Source organism: Rhinolophus ferrumequinum, assembly GCF_004115265.2.
Source record: "Rhinolophus ferrumequinum isolate MPI-CBG mRhiFer1 chromosome 15 unlocalized genomic scaffold, mRhiFer1_v1.p scaffold_54_arrow_ctg1_1, whole genome shotgun sequence".
In the NCBI taxonomy this organism is placed as follows: domain Eukaryota; kingdom Metazoa; phylum Chordata; class Mammalia; order Chiroptera; family Rhinolophidae; genus Rhinolophus; species Rhinolophus ferrumequinum.
In genome coordinates, this window is record NW_022680357.1 from 17,365,706 (window position 1) to 17,383,328 (window position 17,623).

General features: G+C 49.7%; 1 protein-coding gene and 1 long non-coding RNA gene across 4 annotated transcripts in view; one reads left to right on the plus strand and one right to left on the minus strand.

Annotated features, from left to right (window-relative positions):
* SCNN1B (sodium channel epithelial 1 subunit beta) overlaps positions 1–17,623 on the plus strand; it is a 46,522-nt gene that overhangs the window by 14,066 nt on the left and 14,833 nt on the right. Inside the window, exons 2-4 of one of the 3 annotated variants that reach the window (XM_033102059.1) lie at positions 1,523–1,673; positions 14,299–14,617; positions 16,816–17,092. In XM_033102059.1, coding sequence (XP_032957950.1) covers positions 14,307–14,617; positions 16,816–17,092 — 588 coding nt within the window. In that variant the 5' untranslated portion in view covers positions 1,523–1,673; positions 14,299–14,306. Of the gene's footprint in view, positions 1–1,522; positions 1,674–9,462; positions 9,594–14,298; positions 14,618–16,815; positions 17,093–17,623 lie in introns of those variants that run through there. The other 2 variants (XM_033102061.1, XM_033102060.1) reach the window with 2 other exon arrangements.
* On the minus strand, positions 4,773–17,508 carry LOC117019845 (uncharacterized). Its single transcript, XR_004422575.1, has 6 exons — positions 17,334–17,508; positions 15,307–15,400; positions 14,529–14,646; positions 6,996–7,052; positions 5,905–6,206; positions 4,773–5,639 (listed from the first exon to the last, which is right to left on the minus strand). It is a non-coding gene; the product is annotated as an uncharacterized LOC117019845 (long non-coding RNA).

Below are 17,623 nucleotides of genomic sequence, written 5' to 3' on the forward strand. Positions count from 1 at the left end.
TGCCTGGCCAGGGAAGCTGGAGCGGCTGCTGGGGACCAGTGACCAGGGGGCATGCACAGGAACAAGAAGTGCAAAGCACCCGCGGTGGAATGACCAGGGCTTGTTGGAGGAGCAGAAGGGAGGAAGGGAGAGGGCAGGAGGTGAGTCTGGAGGGCACAGCGGCCTGGCCTCAGGGGCCCTCAAGACCACAGTGCGGAATGTGGGGTGTTATTCTAACGCAAGGCTTTCAGGACCCAAGGTTCCGCCACTGGCTCTGTCTCTGCCTAAGGAGAATATCGTCATTGGAACAGGTTTATGGTGCCATGCATTAGTGACTTCAACCTAGAAATAAGGAAGGACTTCAGAGGCAGGTGGTAAAATAAGGGAGTGTGTCCACGGAAGGGCATGGAACCGATTAGTTGGTGAATAAAAGAACAGGTTCACCCCGGAGCAGAAACCAGTCCTACCCTGAGGGGTGGGGGGTGGCCTTGCGATCATCTGCCCAATTCTAGACTCACCAGGGAGCCCTCCCGCCTCCCCTCAGGCCTACTGGTTCCTTGTCACAGCTTTCATTAGTCGGCTCGGGCTGCTATAACAAAATACCACAGACAGGGCAGCTGAAACAACAAAAATTTGTGTTCTCACAGTTCTGAAGGTCATCAGAAGTCCAAGGTGAAGGTGTCTGCAGGGCCGGTTCTCCTGAGGCCTCTCTCCTTAGAGAGCACTTCCCTGGTGTCTCTTTGGGGGTCCAATGTCCTCTTCGCATAGGGACACCGGTCGTATTGGATCAGGGCCCACCCGACCGGCCCATCTTAACTTCCTCACTTCTTTAAATGCTGTATCTCCAAATACAGTCCCGTTCTGAGGTCCTGGGGGTTAGCCTTCCACATAGGAACTGTGGGGGGACACCGTTCAGCTCCAACTGGCAGGGGACTAGAAGGAGACCAGGTGGCTTTCTTCTCCCCTATCCCACATCACCCCTACACACACGGAATGTTTAGGCGAAAGGCGCCTACCAACTGGACAGGTTTCCAGCCATAATCAATCCTGGTAACCACACCAAGGAATTCCAGCTGAATGGCAACCCCGCCTCCAGCCCTGAAGCCCAGACATACTTATTGAGCACCTTCTGTGTGCAAGTTGCAAGCTCAAGTACTGTCTAAGGAGAGATTAGAGAGGGACATAAACAACCAGGGTACGAGGCAGGTGAGGGCAGGTAGATGAGGAGGGGTTGGTCCACGGGAGATATTAAGGGGCTACGGGGGGGTGGGTGGGAAGACGACTTCTTTTCAGCAGGGACTGGGAAATGAAGCAGCTACTATTCCCTCTCCTTTTACAGAAGGGTAAACCAGGGCACAGAGATGGTAAGTCAATTCCACGAGGTCACACAGCAAGTAAGCGTCAGAGCTGGGATTTGAACCCAAGTTCTTACACACTACCCCATTTTGAAGGGAAGTGCGGGGGATAAAAGAAGACATGCAGGTTGGGGCCACACTGTAAGGCGTCTCGAAGGCCAGCTAAGGGTTTGGCCTTTGTTCTGCAGATACCGGGAACCACTGAAAGTTTCTGAGGGGAGTGTGATGCGTGGTGATAGCTGAGCCTCCGGGAAGTGCCATCCAAAAACCCAAAGCATTCATTTATAGAGCTGGGAAACTCCCCTTCCGGCACCTGTGCTTTCTAAAGCGGCCTTGCAGGTAAGTATGTAAACTTAGTGGCCACCTACATGCTTTCCCCTTTCTTTCCCCAATAATGATAATAATAGCCGACACTTACTCAGCGCTGTGCCAAAAGCTTGGCATGCATTATCTCGTTTTCATCCTCCTTGGGAAGAAAGGCCCAGGGAGGGAGGTGCCAATGCCAGCGTAGCTTCGTCTACAGATGAGACAACTGAGGGGTGACGTGGTGGGTCCAAGACCCCACCCAAGTCTGTCTAGCTCCAAAGCTCACATTTTCAGTAGCAATACACTCATTCGTGTCTCCCAGTGGAAAACAGAGAGAGGCCCTCCAGCTGGACCTACTATATGATATTACCAGGTTGACCTTATTTTTCTGACTCTCGTCAGGAACACTGCATTCTATTCCCAGAGGAATAACCACCTCCTCCTCCACGTCTACTCTCCACACCCCTGGCACCTTCCACGGCTGGGCAGATCGTCTCTGCTCCAAGGTGCCTCCAGCCTTGGCACGGAGGCGGGGAGGGAGCAAATGAAACTGGCCACATTCTTCCCCGCCGGCTGTCAACACACACCACCCACCCCGGGCAAGTGGCCACTTGCACGGCTGGGTAGGGGCAGTGCCGTCCGTGGGCTTGTGTGCTCACCGTGGACATCTGCCGGTCGTCTGCCCATCGGGACACCGTGGCACAGCTCCTGGCGTCGGGCCTGGTGGGTGAGGTGTTTCCCATGCAACTGTGACCACGCGGGCTAAAGCCTAGTGTCCCTGAGTCCTCGGCAATAAGGAAGCGAACAGCCTCAAGCCTCTGTCAACAGGGGCTGGAAAACAGGAGCCATCCAGGAAATACACGTTCTGAAGCTGGCACCTCCTCAAATCCATCTTTGGCTCACTCTGTCCCCGAGAGGAGAGACAGGTCCCCCTGCCAGAACTGTGGCAAGAATTGTTGGGCTGCCTGGAACCCCAGGCAGATTTTCCTACTGTAAAAGTAACCCAGTTTTGAAAAGCAGTGACATATACTAGAACACAGCTGAAGTGTAACATCCGATCTGAAGTTCTCTCACAGGCCCCCTCATCCTGTTCTGCCAACACCAGCATTCACCCCCAACCAACCCAGCATTCCACTTGTCCCTCACCCCAGAGTCGCACCTAAATTCTAAGAAGCCTGCAATTTCACAAAAAGCTCTTCTACGATTCCCCCTGCTCTAATAACCATTTTCCTGACAATCCATTTTTCTATCTATAATAGCTAGAATCTCACTTTTACGAAGTAACATTCTATCATAAGCTTTCTTCCATGTTGCTATAAAAATAAAAACCCTTTCTCATTATTTTCTGTTATCACACAAGCAATGTATGTTCACTGTGGGAAAGTTACAAAACAGATAAACAGAAAACACTTTTTTAAAAAGTAACCACAGATCCTTCCTCCCAGAGAAAATCACTATAAACATCCTGGCTAATCCCATCTAATTTTCCCCCTATGCACATAGATACGTATAGACCCATATTTTTTTTAAAACGAAAACAATTCACCACCCTTCTTCACGGCTCCCTGCTCTGTCACCACGTGCCTGTTTGTCGCACACTTCTGCTTTGTGTGTGCGTTTAGTTTTTTTTGCCGTGTACATCAGTATCCATGCCGGGAAGCCAGGCAGTGAGGGTTTCATCGTCACAAGGTGTGGTCACCTTTCTAATCCACCTGTGGTACTTGGCCACCAGCGAACAAGGACAAGCCAGGAGCACTCTGGCCTCATGACAAGACAGGTCCCAAGGCTTGGAGCGTTGGCCAATGGCCAGAAGCATGCTTGTTTCTTCTTTAAAAGGCCATTCAAAAAGAAAGTGTTTTTCTGGCCGCTATGGCCTCGTCTGAAGTCTTGGAGTTCAGGGTCTTTGGGCTGGGGTGGTGGACATATGTCAGGCTACTCCTGGGATGGAGGCTGATTTAATCGTAGACCAACGGAAAAACCCACAGAACGGGTTCTGTAAGAATTCCGCCATGCACGGCAGCTGGAGGCCGAGGGGTCCCTACGGCAGGTTGGCCTAGAGTGACAAGTGGAGACGTGTTTTATCTCCTCTGGTGAGTTCAAGAGACAAGGCCGTGGCTCGGTCTGTCTCCCTGTGCAGCGTGGCGTGTGCAGGTGGTTTGTAGATGGTGGGCTGACAAATGTCTTTGATCTCACGAGTCATTATTTATGTTGTATTAGAAAACATATATAATTAGTACCATCAAGCCTATGATTTTGTGGACATTCTTGCTTAGGACAAAGCTTAACGAGGTATGGAAGCAAAAACAAGCATGAGTCAACGTAAAGAAAGATATTGAGTCAATGAGAATATAATTGGTACCCAGTTGCAGCCCAAATCACGAAGGAAGCATTCAAGGTCGTGCCTTGTGTATCAAAAGTTAGTTCCCGAGAACACAAAGCCAGGTGGCCGGCCATCGTCACTTCCACCCCTGACCTGCCTTTGCTACAAGAGGCCTCTGGCTTCAGAGGCAGCTTCTTGGAGCTTCTTCACCCTTCCAGTGTGAGCTGGATCAAGGATCCAGAAAGTACTGGAAACCAGCAGTCGGCAAAGGTGCGTGAGCTGAGCTCCTAAAACCTGGAAGTCCTGTCCTGCAACATTGTAGCAAAGCTCTGAACTGTGGGCCTTGGTTTCGCCACCCACTCCAGAACGTGAATATTTATTTTTGAAGTGAGATTTAAAAGTGGGTCTGTGCATCTGAGATTTCCTTTCGACTCTGGATTATCGTGTTGGCCTAGGAATGGGCCCCAGGGGGCCAGCCCACCACTGTGGACGTGTCAGTCTCTCAACCAATAAAAGGGTTCTAGGCTTTTGACTCTCAGCTCTTGGCTGGAGCTGGTAAAAGTGACTCTTAGGAAGTACCGTGTTTCCCCGAAAATAAGACCTAGCCGGACCATCAGCTCTAATGCGTCTTTTGGAGCAAAAATTAATATAAGACCCGGTCTTATATGATGTTAGATAAAACCCGATCTTACAGTAAAATAAGACCAGGCCACACATTAACTTTTGCTCCAAAAGATGCATCAGAGCTGATGGTCCGGCTAGGTCTTATTTTCGGGGAAATAGGATAGGTGATGGATTCTCACCAAGAAGGGGGTCCCCCGGTCTGTGCCTTCAGGATGTACCCAAGTTCAAGGAGAGTGCGGACGGAGGTTCCTCATCCTTGGGTCATTTCCTTTTGTGACCTTTATAATTCTCACTATCAAAAATGAGTTCCTATAGCAGGTGCGTCTCACCACCCGAGCTGCGTGGCATTTGTCTGGTTGGCGTCGTGTTACAGGTGTTTGTTGAACTGTTCTGTTCATTTTAAATGCTGCGGTGTTCTTTTTTGTACTTGGAAAACCGTCCTTTTTATTTACTTGCATAGGCCCTTGAGACAGCTAGTAAGAGCTAATGAATCAGGCATTGTTCCAAACACCCACCAAGGTAGGTGTCGTATTGTCCCCAGTGTTCAGATGAGGGAATGGAGGCACAGAGACACTGTCTGGCTTGCCCGAGGTTGCACAGCACAGCGGGATTCAAGCCCAAAGCTTGGCTCAGCACCCAGGGAGTCCTGGGGAAGCCCTTCCTGCAAACTCTATCTTTACTGCATTTTTTTCCCTTATGGAAGGAAATTCATCCCCACATTCCAGCCAAGGGACAGGAGACTCTTTTGAAAATATGGCCCAGCCCAGCCAAAGGTTGCTTGACAGGACTGATTCTTGACAGAACCGCCCCTGCTAGCCCAGATGGTGCCTTCAAGTGAATTAGAAAACGGCACCCTTCCATGTGGATGCAGACCCTGGGGGCCCACGACTGGGCATGTGGGCCACAGGCTGGCCTGCAGCTCCCATCCCCCAGCCTCCAACCTGAACAGGTACAACCTGGACAGTCCTTCCGGTCCCCCGATGGGTAGCAAAGAAACCAGGTGAAGTCTTTCTTGGGGCCACAGAAGCCTCATTTGCACCAGGAATGTCAGCCCACTGCAAAGGAAGGGTTGACAGAGCGTACGTTTCCTCCCAAATGCTCTCTCTTTCAGATCCTGCCACCTGCTTCTGGGTAGTGCCCGAGGGGTGAGGGGCAAAGGTGTGTGGTGTGCTGAGCACTGAGCAATGGGGAGGGGAGGGCACGGCGGGGGCCAATGACGGCTTTATGTCTAGAGACCAGGTCAGGTTTTCCCAGGCTCCTGGTACATGTTCCCTGCAATGTGTGGCCAGTTTTCCACCACCGGCACCACCAGGCACTCACCTGACACCATTACTCATCTTTCATCCAGGACCAGCCCGACTGGCACAGCAGGGCTGCTTCCAGCTGGCAGGTGACAGGACGGAGCCTGGCTTAGGGCTGGGGTGAAGATGGCGGCGGGTGTCTGCCCCACACGCTCTGTCCCACGCTGGCTCCTGTCAGGGTGATCGCGCTGGTCTTAGCCTTCCAGCCGAAAAGTCAGTGCTTGCGACTTTGGCCTAACGGGTTTTCTTCCTTTCCCAACACCCCCAGATTACCAAGTTCGTGTCGTAATCAGCCTTTCAGGAAAGATGGTTTCATTTTGCCTGAGGACCAAGGGAGAGTGCTGGCACCTGAGTCATTACTAGGTGTCTTGGGGTTTTAAAGAAGGTACAGGGAGGGAAGAACATGGGGTGAGGTCTCCTGCCCCCCAGCTGCACGCAGCAGCCCCCCACGGGAGCCCAGGCCACTTCTCTCCCAGGGTAGCTTAGAATTAGCCCAGGAGGAAGGGGGTTTGTCTTCCAGGTATGGGCTCTGCCTCACCAATTGCCTCCTGTGGGCTGGACTAGCCGTGCAGAGAAGCAGGAGGCAGCTAGACCACCGGGAGGTGTGGGTTATAGAAAGGGCTTCATAGGGAAACCTGCAAGGCCAGAGCCAGCAGCACAACGATGCTTTTGATGTCCCAGGCTCCCCACAGAGAAGCATGAGGGACACCTCCTGGGGTAGAAAGGGCTCCATTCCTGGGGAGGGACTCCCATCCCAGCCGCTGGGTCTCCCTTCAGATGGGACAAGTGTAGAAAGTGGTCCTATCAGTGGCCAGCAGCCCTGGGCTGCATACACGGCTGGGGTGCCAGGCAGGCTGGGTTTACATGCAGCGTTTCCAGGAACTGTCTGGGAAAGCCAGTTGCCAGCCATTGGGGGCCTTGGGGACCCCTTGCCGGAGAAAGACTCAGTTCCACAAGGAGCAGAGCGTGAGTGCCACTTCTCTTGCTGGCCATTGCCCCACAAATGACAGTCCCAACAACCCAGAGTGAAGACTCAGGGTCATTTTGAATAATTCTCCTTGCGTGAAATAATGATAAGAACAATAGCACTCACTGTTCATCCAGGCTTACCTGTGCGGCCAGCATGCAGTGTTTCCCTCGCATCTCTCACTGAATCCGGACAACCGCCTAGAAGACACAGTACTATTATTCCCACTTTACAGGAAACAGCACAGCCAGGCCCCCCCTGGGGCTTCCCTCCCAAGCCCTGTCCTGTCTGCTCCACACCGGAATGTAAGTCACTTCTGGTCCCTGACGTGGGGCATTTGGTGGCCTGTGGAAGGCTGTGGAGGGAGCCGCTTCCTTCTTGCCTGCACTAGTCACACTGAGTTTACGGGAAGATCTAAAGGTGATGGTGAACCCAGCCTTGGGAGAATGAGGCATATACGCAAGCAGAGGGGACAGCCAGTGCCATTGTTCCCCTGCAGATGTCCCCAATACCCACCAGAGCGCGTGCAAGAGGTCAGGTGTCATGGAGAGTGTCGGTGAGAGGACGATTCAAGTAGGCATTTAGCGAAGTGTGTGAAGGTGGTAAGCAGACGGCGGCTGTTTGGGAAACATTCCATTAGGAGGGACTCGGTGGGGAAATAACAAAATCAAACTTCCAAAGAGTGGTATCAATACCCATTTGAAAGATTTCTTTTTATTTAATGCGAACACACAGGACGCGTAGATCGGGTGTCGACGCACTTTGTGTGTCAAGGGCCCGAGTTAAGAAGAGTTCAGGCTTTGCGGGCCGTGGAAGGCCCCGTCACGTCTTCTCAGGCCGCACGTGCCTCTGTCACGTCGTCTTTTTCTTTTTGCAACCCTTTCAAAATGCAAAAACCATTCTTAGCCCAAGGGCGGTCTGAAAACAGGCGTTGGGCTGGAGTTCGAGTTGAAAATTGCGGGCTCTTGCAGAAAATTAAGGAGTTCACACAATGTAACGGCTTCTTGTGCCCCAAATGGAGCTAAAACAGCCGCGTGGGACCCAGCTAGGAATGACACTTATCCATCAGCAGCATCCAGGTTTTCCTTCCCCAGTCCCCGTATTAGGATGAACTCATGGGCTTCTTTGCATTTAATGTGTGTCGATGCATTGCAGTTGTTTTTTGTTTTTTTCCCAAGCTGCTCCAATTGTCCCATCTTTGCCAGTGAGAACCCCTTCGAATAGTCCTTCTGTGTGACCTCAGTAGCCTCTGGCGGCTTCCTTGGCTTTTTGGTGTGACGAGACTCATCTTGTACGTTTCCTGCACAGAAAGTGGTCATTTTTCTACGAAGCCCTGGTATATAGAGAACGGAATGTAGAGACCGAAGTCTGGGTCTGCAATGCACGTAATATTTGTATTTACAAATAGAAATGACGTCCAGTGGATGTGCTGGGCGCTGGAGAGAATCTAACCGCTCCCCTAAAGTTTCTCTAGCCTGGGACAGGGAACCCCATCTACGCTTCTCACCTTGGTGAGGCCTCGGGAACAGCCAGCCCTGTTCTGGGGCTGCCCTAGCAGAGGCAGACATATGAAAGAGTTTTCAATAACCAGAGTCAAACCCATTTTCAGGTGAACCTTCAATTAACTATAAAAATCCAGCTACCCGGAATGCTTATTCCCTGCTAACCTTGGATAATTGAGGTTTGGATGCAAAAATAAGTACAGGGGATTTTAATGAAAGCGCCTAACCTACAATTTATTTACAGGGGTCACAGAGTCAGATGTCCACATATGCCAAAGCAGGATATTAAAAAAAAAAAATGAGTAACATGGGCTAGGTATAAGAAAATAGAGATTGGGGAGAATTGGGGTGAGCTGGGAACACACGCTCCCCCTCAGGGAACAGCTGCTAGCCAGTTTTGCTGAAAGCTGCCATGTGAGGACACCTGTCGGGCCTTCGTGATTTTTCAAAAGACGAAGACAATCTCCACTATTTTGAAATGGCAGTGGATTTAAATTTTTGTTAAAACTTTTATTGAGACATCACTGATAGACAATAAAATGCCTCCACTACTGTAAGCACAGGGTTTGATGAGTTTTTACAAACGTATACTCACCCAATTAACCACCATCTCCACTCAACATGGAGAATAGTTTCATCACCTCCAAAAGGTTCCCCTGTGTATCTTTCTAGTCGGTTCACTGTTCTGGGACTCGTTGATCTGTTTTCTGTCTCTATAGATTAATAGTTCTCTTCTAGGGCCTCCTATACATGGAATTATATAGTATGCACTCTTTTGGCTTCTTCACGCAACGGTAATGTTCTTATATCCATCCATGTGGTTGTGCCTTATCAATAGCCAGTTCCTCCTTATTGCTGAAGGCTATTCCATTGTAGGGCGAGGCCCCAATTTGTTTATTTATTCACCTGTTGGTGGACATTTGGCTTGTTTCCAGTTTGGACTTATTACTGAATAAGGCTTCTATAAAAGGGTACGGGAAAGTCTTCGTGTGAACATGTTGTCAGTTCTCTTGGAGAAACAGAAGGGGAATTTCTAGGTCAGGTGATGAGAGTCCATGTAACTTGCTGAGAAACCGCCCAAGTGCTTTCCAAAGTGACTGTACCATTTTGCATTCCGACCGGTCACGAGGAGAGTTCTCATGGCTTCACGTCCTCACTGACCCTCGGAGCTCAAGTCCCAGCGGGTGGGAGGTGGCATCTCACTGTGGCTTTGATTTGCATTTCCCAGTGACTAAAGAGGTGAAGTATCTCCTCACGGGCTTATTGGCTCGTTCGCATATCATCTTTTATGAAATGTCTTTTCAAATTTCTGGCCCATTGGTTGTTGGTTTGTTTGTCTTGTTATTGAGTTCTACGAATTCTCTATAGATTCTGCATGCACGTTCTTTATCAGACATATTACAAGTACTTTCTCCCAATGGTTTGCTATTTCGTTTTCTTAACAGTGTCTTTTGAAGAGGCTATTTGAATTTTAATGAAGTACAGCTTATAAGATTCTTTTCTTTTGTGATTCATGATTTAGTGCCCTATCACAAAGATCTCTGATAGGAGATCGCATACATTTTCTCCTATACTTCTTCTGGATGTTCTATAGTTTTAGCTCTCGTGTGTAGGTCTCTGATCCCTTTCAAGTTAATTTTTGTATGTAGTGTGGGGGAGGGATTGAAATTCAGTTTTGTGTTTTTGTTTTAAATATGGACATCCATTTGTTCCAGCCTCTTTTGTTGAAAAGACTATCCTTTCTCCATTGAATTACCGGGGCACATTTGAGGGTCTAATTCTGGACTCTCTATTCCATTGGTCAGTATGTCTCTCATTGCACCAATATCACACTGTTTGGTTACTGCGCCTTATAGTAAATCTGGATTCAGATAGTATATGTCCTTCAACTTTGTTCTTCTTTTTCAAGGTGTTTTTTTTTCTACTTTAGTTCTTTTACTTTTCCGTGTAAAGTTTAGAATCAATTTGTTGACGTTTGCAAATAGTCTGCTGAGATGTTGACTGAGATTGAATTAACTCCAAAGCTTAATTTGGGGTTAATTCATATCTTAACAATATTGAATCTGTTGACCCAACAAGATGGTATAGCTCCCCATTTATTTAAGTTTTCTTGAATTTAAGTAATGTTTTTTAAAAAACCACTAAGGGTACCAAGGGGAAATGGGGAAAGAATAGTCTTGGTGTTGGGACAAACGGACAGCCACATGCAAAAGAATGAAGTTGAACCCCTCCCTCCCGTCACATACAAAAATTAATTCAAACTGGATCAAAGACCTAAATATAAGAGCTAAAATTATAAAACTCTTAGACTAAATCATAGGAATCACTCTTTATGACCTTGGCTTTAGAGAATGGATTCTTAGCTAGTGTACTGAAGCGCAAGCAGCAAAAGAAATATAGACACATTAGAGATCATCAAAATTAAAAAGTTCTGTGCTTCAAAGGACACCATCAAGAAAGCGAAACAATACCCACAGACTAGGAGAACATTTTGGCAACTCCTACGTCTGATAAGGAGCTTAGATAGAACAATATAGTAGTAAGTGACTCTTACTACATAGTAATAAAAAGACAAATAACCCAATTAAAATATGAGCAAAGGATCTGATAGTTCTCCAAAGAAGATATATTGGCCAATAACACATGAAAAGATTTTAACAGCATTAGTCATCAGGAAAATGCAAAATCAAAACCAGAATAAGATACCACGTCACACCCACTAGGGTGGCTGCAATCATTTTTTTTTAATGGGTAATAATAAGTGTTGGAAGAGAATGTAGATAAATGGAAACCCTCACACACTGCTGCTGGGGAGGTAAAATGGCGCAGCCACTTTGGAAAACAGTCTAGCAGGTCTCAAATGGCTTAAACATAGAATGACCATATGGTCCAGTGGGTATTCCACTCCTAGGTGTGTACCCAAGAGAAATGAAACCATATCCACACGAAAACGTGTACACATATGTTCATAGTAGTATGATTCATAATAGCCAGATATCCACCAGCTGATGACTGGATAAATAAATGTCCACTGTATGGGATGTTATTTGGCTGTGACAAGAAATGAAGTACTAACACACGGTACAACGTGAATGAATCTTGAAAACATTATGTTAGTTGAAAGAAAACCAGTCACAAAAGAGCGCATAACGTATGGTTCCATGTATATGAAATGTCTAGAACAGGTAAATCTATAGAGACAGAAAGTAGCTGAATAGTTGTCTCGGGGTGGGGGAGGGTGGGGGAGTGACGGCTGATGGGTACAGGGTTTCTTTTGGGGGGACAATGAAAATGTTTTAAAATTTATTGTGCTGAGTGTACTAAATCAGTGAATAATTCTGAATATACTAAAATCCACTGAATTCTACACTTTAAACAGAGCCGTTCTATGGTACGTGAATTATATTTATCTCAGTAAAGCTGTTATGTTAAAAAGGGAATTATAAAAAAAATACTGTGCTAAAGAAAAGAAAAAAAAAAAAAAAGCTTGTGCAAACCCAATACAGCCCCTGGGTCCTCTTTTTGCAACGTCTCATTCAGAAGGTTCAGACAAATTGACCTTATGAATAGTATTTACATGTCATGTATCAAAATAATAGCAGAGACACGTGCTGGGTTGCCAGTTAGCCTGCCACCACGAGACTGAGTCAAATCTCAGGGAAATTTTGTCTCTGAAAGTGAGTGGATGTTTTCTCTTAACAGAAACAGGTGTACATGACATTAATTGTTTTCGAACTTGCTCTCAGAAACGTTTGCCATGAGTTAAGGGCCGAGACGTAGGCAGCCATGTGTGACTTTCCAAAGCCTGGCGGTGACCATGCTTCCTGCGTCCATGTTAAGGGCTCCGTCTCCACTTGGCCTGCGTGGGTTGGTTTGAGCTGTAAACAGATTTAAACTTTTCCACACCAGCTGTGTATACATTCCAAACACAGACCATCTATCACCGTGGGGATGCAATCTGACATAGAATCCTTTGTAGCATTTATGGGTTCTTACTTGGCTAACGTCCCAAAAGGCCAAACGATGGTTAGAAGATAAGCCAGGACTCAACAAACCTCTGTAATTTGCTTGTCATCGCCACAGTTTTTGCTGCCTGCGATACTGTTGTTACTGAATACTTTTCTTCTCTTTCTTTTCTCTCTCTCTCTCTCTCTCTCTCTCTCTCTTTCTCGTAAGTGGGTTTAAGAACTAAAGTAAAAGCTAGTATCTCTTGACATAATTAGCAGGTCCTGCCTGAAAATAATGCCAGGGGAAACAGAAGGTTGTTATTTCTAACTAGACACTGTTGTCTGCTGAGGCTCTGAGCCCCAGGCCTCGCTGTTAAATGGGGAGGTTGTCGGGGCTGTTAAAATGGTGGTAAGGACCTGCTTGGACTAAGCTGCGATTTCCTCCTCGAGTGAATCAGAATGATTCCATGAGAGTGGGAAAATGTGGACACCGGAGAAGTCTTGTCTCCCACAGCTATTTATTGGAGCCTGAAGTGCAAGTCCAGACCTTGGGGAACTGGACTATACAGGACGGACAAAGCCCCAGCTCTTTCCAAGTTGTGGATAATATTGTATAAGAATGAAATGACATTAGAAGCCCCTTGCAGTGCCTGGAACGCGTAGTTCTTTGATGTTTCTCTCGCACTGGTTATTACGGTGACAATGACACTGGGTAGAATGAGGTGAATGTCTTTTTTGTTACGATTCTAATGGTTGCACATGGCAGACGCCCCATTTGGATCAGCATGAAGTATGAAAGAAAATGTGTTGGCTCCCATATCTGATGAGTCCAGGAATAAATGGCTTCAGGAATAGCTGGATCCAGGGGTTCAAAGGATGTCACACTTGTCTCTCTCCATCTTGTGACTCCTCTGCTTTGGCTTTCTTCCCGGGCAGTCTCCCCATTTGTCGTGCCAAATACCACCAGCTTCGTTGCCTTAGTTAAAAGGGAGTCTCTTCCTCAGTTATTCCAGCATAAAGAAACAGAATTGAGTCCCAGTGGTGCAAACTGGGGTCATGGGAGCAGCCCCTCGACCTGGTATCTCACACCAACTGAGACGGAGACTGGCCACTCGCCCGCAGGAACCTCAGGCCCCTCCCTACCCACCACGGGGGGGGGGGGGGGGGGCAGAAGGCGAGGCTCTCAGAGGAGGGCGGGGTCACTGCAGCCCTCAGGAACCTCATGAAGGAGGTGAGCTTGGCCAGCTGGGGCTCCAGGCATAGAGCCGGGGTGCTGCTGCAGCAGCCAGGGACAAGAAGGAGCAAACAGGTGCTTCCTGAGAAGCCACCGTGTGCCAGGCTCCGTGACAAGTACCTTGGTTCGTCTTCACAAGCGCCCTCAGGGACCCCCAGCCGGAGGACACTGAAGCCGTGAGAAAGCGATTTGTTCCACAAAGTGGCAGAGTCCTCTGTCGTCCTCACAGCTACAAGAGTCACCGTCACCCTTACTGCCCGGGGAACGCACACCACAGGTTTCCTTCTGATCCATCCTGTTTAGGAACCGTGAGCTTTTGACGGATTGTTTCCTTAACCCGTGTCACCAGCTAATGTCTTAGGACAATGGCAGCTGCCACGCTGAGCACTTTTGTGCGTCACCTAATGTAACCCCCTCGGCAAACCTATCGATTAGATTACAGGCAACCGTCGCGATTTTACAGATGAGAACCTGAGGGGTGGAGAGTTCAAGTGAATTGTCCGCTGGGCTGAGCATTCCCAGAGGGCAGAAACCTCGACTGTTCTGCCCATTGAGTCCAGAGGGACTAAGTCCATGCCTGGCATGCAGGAAGCACTCAGTAAACGCTTTTTGGCGGGCTGGTTGGGTGATCGCCGGCAGGAGGGAAGAAAAGAGGGAGGGAGGGACGACGAGGCCGTGTGGGCTGGCCCCTGGCACACTGGTCCCCAGGCGGTGCCCTGGCCGCGACTGGGACATCTGACGCAGCGTCGCCGTGTCTCCGCAGGGACGGTGATGCAGGTGAAGAAGTACCTTGTGAAGTGCCTGCACCGGCTGCAGAAGGGGCCCGGCTACACCTACCAGGAGCTGCTGGTGTGGTACTGCGACAACACCAACACGCACGGCCCCAAGCGCATTATCCGCGAGGGGCCCAAGAAGAAGGCCACGTGGTTCGTGCTCACCCTGCTCTTCGCCTCCCTCGTCTTCTGGCAGTGGGGCGTCTTCATCAGGACCTACCTGAGCTGGGACGTCAGCGTCTCCCTCTCCCTGGGCTTCAAGGCCATGTACTTCCCCGCGGTCACCATCTGCAACTCCAGCCCCTTCCAGTAGGTGGACGCCGGGGCGCAGGACCGGCCTGGGGGGATACAGGGGAGGCAGGGGGAGGAGTCCTGGTCTGTTTCTCTCTGTGTTTGGTCCCCTTTCTTCCAGCTTCCCTTTCTTCCCTTCCCTTTTCTTTCCCTTTCCTTGTTCTTACTCCCCTTGCTTCCCTCCTTTCTCTCCCTATTCCTTTTCTTTCCTTCCCTTCTTTCTCTTCCTTACCCTCTTCGCTTTTACCCTTTGGCAACACGTAAGAGTCAAAATTCACAAACCTCCTAGGCTTAAAGAGAACCTCAAAAAGCAGCATCTGGCCTTCCCTGCCTTCAGGTACCCCAGTGCCCAGCTATTGATTCAATTCGTATTTATTGAGCACCTACTATGTGCCAGTCACTGTTCCACGCTCTGGGAATACATCAGTAAATAAAACAAAGTTCCTGCCCTCTTCACAGCCTACCAGAGAAAACAAACATTAATCCTTTTTCCCTTAAATATAAAGTGATGAGATATATAGATATATATATATATATTATGCATCGAGGGCTTACGAAATACTAGGCAGTGTGTTAAGTGTTCTTTGGGTAATTTATGTCAATTTATGTCATTCTAATCCACACAATCACCCTAGGGGTGGGTAGTACTGTAGTAGCCCCCAATTTACAGGTCAGGAAATGGAGGCTCAGAGAGGTCAGGAACTTACCCAGAGACAACCAGGGGGAAACTGTGGGACTGGAAGCCAGCCAGGCCTGATCTGAGTCCACAGCTGCCACCGCTTAACCACTCGACGGCAAGGCCTATGAAGGGGACAGACACACAAGGGGACTCAACCTCATCAGGGCTGAGGAGAGGCAGGGGGTCAGCCAGAGAAAAACGCCCCCAGTAACAAGTAGAAGTTAGCCAGGCAGGATGAAGAGAGGGCTCCAAGTGAGGGACGCAGCACGTGCAAAGGCCCTGCGCTGGGAGAGCTCGGTGCACTCAAGGAATTGAAAGAAGGACCAGCGTGGCTGAGTCACAGAGAACATTCTTGTCCAAAAGAGGGCCTAGAAGGGAATTCATATGTCCTGATGTCATTTCCGGTCATCAGAAAGTCCCTTCTTTCTGGTAATAGGTCCCCTGCCTGCTTGGGTGGGTCCTTGCCATGACTAAAGAGCCCTTAATAATTACAGGAACAGCAGGACTGCCCGGGGTACAAGCATCGCCTCACCGAATCCTCCCAACAGCCCTCCAGGGGAAAGGTTTTAAACCCCCCGCCTCCCCCTCCCCATTGGTAGGGGAGAGAACAGAGCCGCAGAGAGACTCACTTGCCCCGGGCCATTGAGTGGCATGCCAGGACTGGCACCCACCAAGCTCGACAGCAGCCCCCACACCCACAAGCCCTGTCTCCCTGTGGGCACACGGGGCTGCTTTACTGTTCCGGGGACAGGCGGTGCGGACACGTGTCTGCAGACTGACCGGCCGCCATTTCCAACGTGGGAGCCTCCAGGAGCTGAGAGCAGATACTAAAAGCCTGCCCCACAGTCCCATCCTCCTCATCCCCCCGAAACTGGCTCCTGGCCCCAAAATCACTGCTGCAAAATTAGGGCCATGGGACCACAGACCTGCCCCTTCTCCCTGCGCTTCCTCTCCCCATCCTGGGAGGGAGACAGCAGAACCCCCGGGCACACACCGTGCGCTCACAGGAGCCCACCTGCTCCAGGTTCCAGGCTCAAATCTGCCCCTCATCAGTGGGGGGACCTGGAAAAATCACAGCCACTCCCACGGCCTCAGTTTCCTTATCTGTATGGGGAGGTGAGGAGAGAATCACAGCAGAGGTTAAACAAAGTCAGACATAGGAAGCACCTAGCAGCTGGCATGTGATAAGTAGTAAGTACCTGTGAGCAAATAGATTCTTCCTCACTAGAAAGTGAACTTCGTAAGGAAACAGACCTGCTCTGTCTTGTTTGCTGTTATATCCTCTTTGCTTCACACAGTGCCTGGCACACAGTAGATGCTCATGAAACACTTGGTGAACGAGGGGCTGAGTGGGTGGGTGGATGAGAGGGTGGACGCGTGGACGCCTAGGTGGGTGGACAGAGGGGCGGGTGCTTGGGCAGGGTGTTCTTCTCCCGTGTGGTGACAGCCACGCTGGAGTCAGAGGAGACCCCGGCTGCAGCTGCTCTGCCTCTCGGTGCCCCTTTGCCCCCGCTGACCAGTCCTCGCCCCCACCCAGATATTCCAAAGTCAGGCATTTGCTGAAGGACCTGGATGAACTGATGGAGGCCGTCCTGGAGAGGATTGTGGCGACAGAGCCAAGCCGTGCCAATGCAACCAAGGGCCTGAATTTCACCATCTGGAACCACACGCCCCTGGTCCTGATCGATGAGCGGAACCCCCGCCACCCAGTGGTCCTGGACCTCTTTGCGGACAATCACAACGGCTCAGCCGGCAGCAGCCCAGCCCTAAGAAGGGGCTGCAATGCCCAGGGGTGCAAAGTGGCCATGAGACTAGTAAGTGGGGCCCGGGCACACGTCAAGCAGTGGGCCCGATGCAGTGGAGGCAGAGGGGGGCTCTTTCCTTTCATAATCTGGGTCCCGCTGGGGCAGAAGCAGGCTGGAAGCCAGCGCTCACTTTGCGTCTTTGCCAAGCTTTTTAAAAAATAGAACTAGCTGGTATGTTCGTCAAGACACTCAGGGATGCAAATGACCCAACTCAAACTAGCTTCATTAGACCGGGGATTCATTGACTCACATACTGAGATGTCCTGCGGTGGGTTGGGTTCAGGTGTGGCGGGATCCAGGCATTCGAAAGCTGTCATCACGGCTGTTTCTCTCCTTCGTGGTTCAGCTTTTCTCTCAGTTGAGGCCCTGGCAATGCCAGACCCGCACCCCACCAGCACAGCCCTCTGCCCAAAAACACAGCTCCTCCTTCCCAGGGGTCCCAGCAAAAGCCCTGGGACTGATCACCAGGTCACATGCTCACCCCTAAACCAATCACTGTGGGCTGGAGGATGGGCTCCTGTGATTGGCCAGTCCTGGGTC